The sequence below is a fragment of the Rhinolophus ferrumequinum genome, chromosome 18 (assembly GCF_004115265.2).
Source record: "Rhinolophus ferrumequinum isolate MPI-CBG mRhiFer1 chromosome 18, mRhiFer1_v1.p, whole genome shotgun sequence".
Lineage (NCBI taxonomy): Eukaryota > Metazoa > Chordata > Mammalia > Chiroptera > Rhinolophidae > Rhinolophus > Rhinolophus ferrumequinum.
Window position 1 is genome coordinate 47883137 of NC_046301.1, and position 9561 is coordinate 47892697.

Consider the following 9561-nt stretch of genomic DNA (forward strand, 5'->3'; position numbering starts at 1 on the left):
GGCCTGAGGGGCCAAGAGGCCCTCAGAGAAGCTCCAGATAACGATCACCTGCCGACAGACGCCAAAGCAGCAAACGCTTCTCCTTTCTCTTCACACCCCGCTTAACCGCGCCGCCGCTTATTTCCGCTCCTCTCCCACGAATCCCCAGCCGAGTCTTCCTCTCCTCCCGCCCCCTGAGGCTAACCCAGCCAATCACATCTCACAGAAGCTGCTTTACTCCTTTCTTACCTGCCAATCACCGCTGGCTCGAGCACCACCCTTCCCGCCCTCTTACGCTAGCGCCGCGCGCCACCGCTCGGCAGTTGGCGGCGCTGCTCAGGAATTGTAGCGTCTCCCGGAAGGGAGAGGCGAAGGGCGGGCCACGCCGGTGCGGGAACTCTCGGCATTGGCTGAGAGGAACACAGGCTCTGGCTCCGCCCACCCCGCCCTTGATATCCGAGTCGGAAACGCTGGGGATTGGTTCCCGGCGGACACCCAAAAAAGCCGAGATGGTCTCACCTCCCACGCGCAGCCCCAAGAGGGAGCTCAGCGGATTGGCCCAGGGAGTCTCGGCGCGCGCCGCCCGGCGCTCCAGAATTGGTTAAGGGGGTGCTTGCGCCGCCGGGGAGCGTTGACGGTGATTGGCCGGAGGGTGCGGCCGGCTATTTGAAGGAGGCGCGCGGGCGAGATACGCAGTTCAGTCGGCAGACCAAGGAGGCGGTAGTCTGTGAGCATCGCTGTCCGGCTGACCCGACAGGACCCAGCCGTGGGCTCCGCCCCAGCTCTGGCTTGAACTGCGGCCTGGCGAGGCGATGGCCAAGGTGTCGGTGCTGAATGTGGCCGTGCTGGAGAATCCGAGCCCTTTCCACAGCCCCTTCCGGTTCGAGATCAGCTTCGAGTGCAATGAGGCCCTGGCGGACGGTGAGGCTGGGCCTGTATGGATTCCCCCCCCCTCTCCCGTTCCCCTGGCCAACCCGACTTCCTCGTAGAGGCTCCCGCGGCCAACACCGACCTCGAAATACACCCCCAACCCTGATCTCCCCACTTCCCTCCCCGCCAGCCCCAATCTCCGCGTGGAGACTTCCTCCCACCCCCACCTCACGGCCAACCCGACCCCCTTACCCAGTTACTCCGGTTTCCCCCCGTGGAGACCTCATCATTCCCTCGCTCCCTTTTCTTCCTGTGGAGCTCCTGGGCTTTCTATGTAGAGACCTTATCCGCCGCCATTCTTTAACTTGCGGACACCCTCAGCCTCCCCATCTTCCCTGTAGCAAGAAACCCCCCACCTATTTCTGTGTAGAAAATTCTATTTTATTCCACCCACTCAGTCTTCCCCCACCCATCCCCTCCTCTCTGTGGTGAGACACTCCTGCCTCACTTTTTTCCTATGGAGACTCCAACCTCCAGCCTCCCATTTTTTATTTATACGGAAACCCTAGCCTCCCATTTCCCTTATGGAAACCTCAGTCCCCTCCCCCAGTTTCCTTGTGGCGGCCTCTCCCTCAAGTTCCCTCCTTTTCCTCCCAGTGGAGCCCCTCCTGTGACCCTTTTTCCCTGTGAAGACCCTCTCCTGTGGCAAGACCTCACTCACCCCCATCTCCCCATTGTCTCCCAATAATCCCCTCCAGAACCTGCTGATATTTAACCAACCCCATTCACTTCTTGTTTTCTACCCCAAAGTACGTAACCTAGAACCTGGCTTCCCTTCTCCTTAGCCTGGCCCCAACCCTTTATTCTTGAGCTCCACCTGAGGAGGCATAGCCTGGCTTCTAGCTCCAGTCTTTGAGGATAACTTGGTTTCCCCAGCTCCAGTTCCTACCTCCTCCCTGACTGTGTACTTCGATGAACACACTCAAATCTGAAGGATGATCTAGCCAGGCATTAGCCAGTTCCCACTGTTTGCCTGCCAGGTTTCGGCTTGACCTACTGCCATAGTTCCTCCGGCACTTCTGATGGTCTGACCTAGTCTGGAGGGTATGTGGGCCCGGCTGAGCCATGATGGTACCCAACTTCAAGCAATCAGCTGGGGGATCACAACCTTTGGGGCATCTTTTCCAAGGTTTCACTGATGTACTTATTCATCTGTGTGACATAAAGGTGGACATGGCTCTCATCTCACAGATGAGAAGACAGGAGCCACAAAGAGTGACAGACCTCGCAAGGAAAGATCTGTAAAAATCCAAAAATCTAAGGTCGCCCAGGAAGTGTTAGCACCACTTTCAAGAGGAAGTACAAGCACAAGCATACCTTGTTTTATTACACTTCACAGATGTTGCATTTTTTACAAATTAAAGGCAAGACCTTCCACCAGCAAAAAGATTACTACTCAATTTATTGCGGTGGTCTGAAACCAAACCACAGTGTCTTTGAGGTATGCCTGTACTCCATTAGACCACTTCACTGGGTTAAAGAAAAGAGGCAACAGCTGAGGAGGTGGTCTGTGAGGCCAGGGTGTACTAACTAGCGCCTCTTGATGGTAGGTGGGTGGTTTGCCTGCAAAGCCGGCCCCTGGGATTAGTTTGGGGTTGGTACAGTTTGAGATTCATGTGCTTGGGCTCAGTCTCCCTGGTTTTTCTCCTTTTTAAATTACAGAGTCTACTTGTGGCTAACTATAGAATAAGTACAGTTAAATCCTTTCTGGAACAAGGCAGGGTGTAAATAAATAAATAAAGTGTAGAATGTCACACTGGAATAAGATTTAATTTTAAAGCCAGGAGGAGATGTAAGGAGCTAATAGATTAAGGGATTCACAGTTCCCACATGGCAGGAGATCAGGTTTCAATCAGCCTGCTTGTGCTCCTTGCATTTTAAAATGGTTATGTGGTCATTTTCTAATACTTTTATTCCTATGAAGCCCCTGCTCTGTTATTTTACTAACTTGTTTTTAGAATCAGAGTAGGAAAGATCCAAAATCAACCTGCTGGTCACTATTTTTTAATAGAAACAGAATGACTACTCCATGGTCACATAGCTGGTTGGCAGAATTATTGATACTAGGGCTTTTCTCTGAGTTCTTAGTCCAGGGTTCTTTTATCTCTGCTATAACCTGGGAAAGAAAGAATGCATCCTCTATTTTAGAAGTGGAACATAAATAGAACTGATCGTAGAATTTATTTCCACATCAGGACACTCTCACAAGAGAGCAAAGGGTGTCCTGTTATTAATTACACCCAGACAATAAAGATTTTGCTCAGAGAAACTCGAGTTGCAAAGCAAACTCTAGCCTGGAAATCCAGACTCTGTTCTTCTTAGGGCTCTCTGTGACTCTGACCTGCCAGTTTGCTTTCTACTTCTTCCTGGCCCTCTTCCCATGGAGCAGAAAGAATTAGTTTCCTGCCTGTCTCCCAAAAAGATGAGTGGGCCTGACTTTAGAAGTCTCTCAGATCCTGGAGAAATCTTAATCTTATCATCTCGACACTGGCAATTGAAGATCTGACAAGACACCCAAACCCCCAGTCAATCAGCTGACCTTGTTTCCCAAGGGCTCCAAGGTCTTTTTGCTCTCTTTCTCCTGAGCATCTGGAAATAGATGCTTCCAAAACATGGGTCCACATTTAACATACATATGTTTTCCCCCATTTACCTGAGAAGTTCAACAGACATTGCTTGAATAAGTCATGGGGCCAGATATTCTGACCCACAGCTAACACTCTGGTCAGGCCAAGGTTCATCTGTATGATTACAAAGACAGTGATAAACAGAAAAAGGCCTATTAGATAAGTTTTTTAAAAAAGAGGCAGGAAACAGCTTCTTCTGCTAGTTCAACTACAATAATATTTTACAGGTCTTTTATGGCATTGGTTTTGGTTTTGTTTCCATTCATAGTGGAGGAGCATCTTGTGCAGTGGTTAGATCGTAAGGTTAGGGCATAAAAACAAAATGTAATGCAGTTGAATTCCCTTGAAATTGCCCAGTTGTTAGGTACACATGTTACATGTATATAATTGTCCTGTATTCAATAGAATGAGTTTATGCTGTATTGGTGACTGATGTCCCATTTCTAATTTTTTAAATTTTTTTTTATATTGGGGAACAGTGTCTTTCTCCAGGGCTCATCAGCTCCAAGTTGTCCTTCAATCTAGTTGTGGAGGGCGCAGCTCAGCTCCAAGTCCAGTCGCCGTTTTCAGTCTTTAGTTGCAGGGGGCACAGCCCACCATCCCATGTGGGAATTGAACAGGCAACCTTGTTGTTGAGAGCTTGTGCTCTAACCAACTGGGCCATCCGGCCGCCCTCTAATTCTTTTTTAAGGAGGGGGCAGCTCACAGTGGCCCATGCAGGGAATGAACCAGCAACTTTGGTGCTACCAGCACCACGCTCTAACCAACTGAGCAAACCGGCCACCCCCCATTTCTAATTCTAAAGAAGAGTTCTATTAAAAAATGAAGTCACTTTATGCTTCAGCTTAAAACACTTCAACTTGAAGATGATTCCAATTTGTAGGTCCTTTTGCCTTCCGTAGGTGATTTTATCAGCTCCTGCAACTCTTGAGTCAATATTTCTCTGGTCCTCTGTTAATTCTCTGGTGTCTTTCCTATTGAGGGAGCCATTGTGGCCCACTTACTTGCCTGGCTGCCCACGCAGTGTTTTCTCTTCCGGTCAGCACCCACTCAGTCTTTGTTTAGGTTTTGCTAACAATATTGAACATCAGGTGCCTGTGGCTTGCCCCTAGCCTGCTCTATTTCAGTCTCCTTTTTATCTCCCCATCCTCTAGCACATTAGTTAAATGTACACATATGTGATTGCACTGGTGATGGGGGAGTGGCCAGAAGGAAAGGTACCAAAATCTAGAGCTGTGTGAGAAAGGTGAGAACAGAGTTAGCTGGTTTTGTTTGTCCCAAAACATGTTATGTCTAGGTGTATCACTACTTATAACAAAAATAAATCTATAAATTTAATCCTCTCTGCAAACAATGAGACTAGAGTTTGACTGAACCTCAGTGAGCCCCGGGGGTCACCATACCCCACAGACCTGCTAGGGTCCCTGAGTAGCTCTGGGCAAAACTGCAAAGGGACAGGAAGCCAGTGTATCGAGGAAGAGCTTGGGGCTCAGGTGACTAACCTCTAGTCATGGCCGGGTATCAGTGTGCTTCCGAATGTGGATGCACTTGCAGGACAGTGGACCAAGGAACAGGGCAGCTTCCAAGAGCATTTGCTTCCTGTGAAAATCACAGCTTGTGAAACTTCCCCCAGCTGCTGGAGCAGTAGGTTGTGTAATTTCAGAGAACCTAAAATAAGTTTCAGGTCTCCTGCCAAGCTTCCCTGTACTAGAGTGACCTTGCCCCTGATACACTTGGACCTCCTGCAAGAGGCAGCGGTCCCTGGGAATTTCCTGTGATTGATAGGCAGGGTCTCCTTAAGCACTTTTCCTTGCATCTCCCCCGAACGTACTCAGCAATGGAATCCCCCTACTGAATGGGATGCAAGAGAGTTGGTGTTCAGAGGATCACCTTGTGGGGCCACATTTGTTGACTAAGTCACCATCGCCCCAATAGCCATGAACAGACATTACTTGGTGCCGAATCTGGAATTCTTGGGGACAGGCTGGCTCCCCCAGCAGTCTTCTCTTCCTTCTGACGGCTGGCTCTCCTGCTGGATTGGAATCTGCCGCCCTGTCCCAGTTGTCGAGGGATCTACTCAATTCAGTGGCACAGATCCCTGTGTGTGAAAGAGGATGCTGCTTCCTATCCCAGCATCCAGTGAGCAGGGCCCTGAAATGACCCAACTCCTTTCTGTTCCCTCAGCACGCCTCTGTCACGTGGGTCTTAATTCAGCCTCTGCCATACGGTTCACCCTCAGGCTTTGAGAGGCCCAAGTTTCCCCAGAGGTGCAGTCAAGGTCGCCTGGCAAAGCTAGGCCTACAGGAGAAATTTCCCACTGGAAGTAAGAGCTTCCTGCCCGCCCCAGTGTTCAAGACTAGTACCTCGCTGGCACTTAGTGCCCAGAGGATGTCAGGTGTTGTGGAGAATAAGGATCTTTTGCTGTCCAAAACTAGCCCAAGAAGACCCTTTCCCTGCCTTCCCGCTGTCAAACTATTTCAATTCCTTAACACCCGTGTTCTTACAGACCTGGAGTGGAAGATTATTTATGTCGGCTCAGCTGAGAGTGAGGAGTTTGATCAAATCCTAGATTCAGTGCTCGTTGGCCCTGTCCCAGCAGGGAGACACATGTTTGTCTTTCAGGTAAGAAAGGTGAGGCCTTAGGCCTTGACACCTAGAAATAGCCTCTTCTTCCCAAAAGCACACACTATGGTTCAGTGGTCAAAAGTTCAGGTTCAAATTCTGGCTATGCTCTCAAGAATTGTCTGATCTCAAAAGTACTTCCAACCCCTCCCTTTCCTACACCTCTGTGTCATGGTTGTTACCGTGAGCCACTGATTCATAGGTGGTCCTCATTATTCACTGGAGTTTTGTTCTGTAAAGTCACTGCAAACAGTGAATTAGTGAATTACTGAATACTGAACCATTGCCCCTAAGAAGTACAGGGTTAGGTTCCTGTGTATCACATTTTTGTCGACATAAAGCCTTTTTTATGTGTATTTAAAGTATTTAGTATTATTGTTGATTTATTAACGTTGAATTAAGAGCAAACAGCATAAAACTCGTACCTGAACGAAGCTTATCTAACACGTATTTTCTCCATAAGACACATCATAGCTTCTTGCACTTAGGGACATTAGCTAGCACTTAGCACAATGCTTGGGGTCTATTTTAAACAGTAGAATCCCCAACAAAAACCACAGAAATGCAAAGAAAACTGGACACTAAATAGGCTACGGAAAGCATACTTGTTTACAATATGAGCTGAAACAAGAAGGCAAAGCATCACGTTGTTGGACCTACGCTAGGAACATGCGCATTAAGCAACTCAATTTTCTCACTCTCTGCATATCCTCAAATGACCATGAAAGTGCCCTGAGTATTGATTTTGGGGTTGCAAATAAATTTTAGCAAGTAGGCAAATTTGCAAATACAGAATCAGTGAATAATGAGGATCTGCTGTAACTGCTAAAAGACTTAATCCAGTGTCAGAGTGGTTGTGAGAAATGCAGGTTTAGTGTGATTCTTAATACACATGAAGTTTGAGAGCCTCTTCTCAAATCCCTTCACTCCCTTCCATGTCTGTTCCCGCCCCAGTCTAAGCAGCCTTCTCCACCACCTAACCCTCACCCTCCTGTATCACACCTGCCAGCAAGCCCTAGCTCCACAGCATCAGGGCCAGCTTCCTCCGTGTGCGACCCAGGCGGTCACACACGACTCCTGGCTTGGTGGGATGTTCTGTTGTCACTGGCTGAAGAACACTCATTTTGAACACAAGAGCCCCGTGTTTTCATGTTGTATTGGTCTCATTTATACCAGTTATGTAGGCGGCTCTGTCCAGAACAACATATCCCCATTCTGTCCACTTCTGTCCTTCTCTATTGCCTGGTCTAAGTCACTGACCTCTTTCCAGGATGACTCCTGCCTGGTCTCCCTGCTCCCATGAAGGCTTTCTTCCATCACAGCTCCACACGCTGCCGCCAGAATTATCTTTTTAGGCTACAGGAGTGATGTGGCACTTAACCTATTAAATGTCTCACTTTTTTCCCCAAGCCCTTACCTGGCCCAATAGTCCCTGGGTAGCCTGGTACCTACCTGCCCACTTGTTCAACCTCATGCCATTCTCCTCCTTGCTTACCACACTCCTCAGCACCATTTACTTGGTGGTACCTGTCACATCCAGCATTTTACAGGCATTTACATGATTGATTCTCTCTTCCCCACTTGATTGAAAACTCCCAAGGGCAGAGGCCATACTTTTGGCTCAATAAATACATGTTGCTTGAGAATGACTGTTACTGGTCAAGGTGTGACTGTGGCAGTTGGTGCTAAGGCCCAGGATGTGTTTCCCGTAGGCTGATGCCCCCAACCCATCCCTCATCCCTGAGAGCGATGCCATCGGTGTGACCGTCGTCCTCATCACCTGTACCTACCATGGGCAGGAGTTTATCCGCGTGGGCTACTATGTCAACAATGAGTACTCCGACCCCGAGCTGCGGGAGAACCCGCCTTTGCAGCCAGACTTCTCTCAGGTGGGGCCTCTGCACTTCCTGCTCCAGACTGGCAGGCTCTTTTGCACTTGGAGGGAGTTGAGTCATTGGAATCTGGAGCCAAGGTCACTTCTTAAGGTTTTCAAGTAGCACCCAGATCTTGCAGCACCGGGTTAGAACAGGGGGAGAGGAGGCTTTGTTTCTCAGAAGCATGCCTCGCAGAATCAAGATTAGATAGCTCCCGGCCCTAAATCATGGTGCACAGGTGTTCCCTGGAGTCCCACACATATTGTTGGTGGTGATGGAACAAGTAAGGTCTGCACTTCCTGGGGTGGGGGGTTGGGAGCGCCCGGGCTCTGTGGGAATAATGAGAGGGCATACTGACAAGTGGATGTTCCTCTTCTTGCCCCAGCTCCAACGGAACATCTTGGCCTCGAATCCCCGGGTGACCCGTTTCCACATCAACTGGGACAACATGGACAGGCTGGAGGACACAGAGAACCAGGACCCTGCCCTGGGCTGCGGTCTCCCCCTCAGCTGCACCCCTATCAAAGGCTTGGGGCTCCCTGGCTACATCCCCAGTCTTCTCCCGGAGAACTCCATGGACTGCATCTAACTGGGGGACTGCAGCCAGTCTCCTAACATATCTGGAAGGGGCAACTGGGCCTGCCGGAGAGTCCTGTGGGGGCCATCTGGAGGACTTTGGGGCCATTAACTACTCCAGGCCAGTCAAACTTGTCCCCGAGTAAAGAACAGGCCTCAGGTCTCTCCCAGCCCTGGCCCAGAAGGATCATCTCATCTCTACTACCCAGGCTTATAAGAAGCAGGTACTTCAGTTCTTAATTCTGACTGGTGTCCTTTCTCTCTTCCAAACACACTATAAATTTCACCTGCAGGCCATTCTACCTACCATGTTCCTGTGAGTACTATGTACCCACAGCTCTTCCCACAGACCTCCCTGGCCTACCTTGAAACTTTGAAGATCAATGGTTGGCAAGGCTTGGACCCTGTTGGGCCAAGGTTCCATCATTCCTTTCTTTTCCCAAACATCTGAGTAGATCCACCCAGCTTTCTGGAGTCAGGCAAAGAATCTGGGTTAGAAAGTGGACTTGGGCACAATTTCCGCCCTCCCAGAACAATTTTTAGGTCTTTTCAATCCAACAGCCCCTGGAAAACTGTCCCCAAAAGTGTGATCAGCAGGATGCTGAACAATGATGGTTGACTCTCAGTCACAACCACCTTCCTGTTGCCTCCTAATTCAATCTGGATTTCCCGGAGGCTGCCACTGTGGGGAGATGCCATGTTGGAGGGGCCTGCTATGCTCGGTCTCAGTGTCAGCATCTGAACCCCTCTGCTAAGACCTCATGCTCTTATGGGCCGCAGAGTGATCGCAGGCATGGGAAGCAGGAGAGACCCTGAAAACCTTCCTTCCCCCTGCCATGCTCCCCTCCATGCCCCCATCTCCTTGCTGCTACATGGATGCTGTTGAGATTGCAGTTTGTATATTAAAGGGTTTTTATATTAAATATGTTCGGTTGGTCTAAAAATAAAAAGCA

General features: G+C 49.4%; 1 protein-coding gene across 1 annotated transcript; it reads left to right on the plus strand.

The window, feature by feature from the left end:
* The first annotated feature begins 481 nt into the window (after positions 1 to 481).
* ASF1B (anti-silencing function 1B histone chaperone) lies at positions 482 to 9561 on the plus strand. The gene is made up of 4 exons (XM_033135543.1): positions 482 to 900; positions 6043 to 6158; positions 7871 to 8047; positions 8418 to 9561. The coding sequence occupies exons 1-4, from the start codon at positions 792 to 794 to the stop codon at positions 8619 to 8621; spliced, it is 606 nt and encodes a 201-aa protein (XP_032991434.1). The 5' UTR covers positions 482 to 791; the 3' UTR covers positions 8622 to 9561.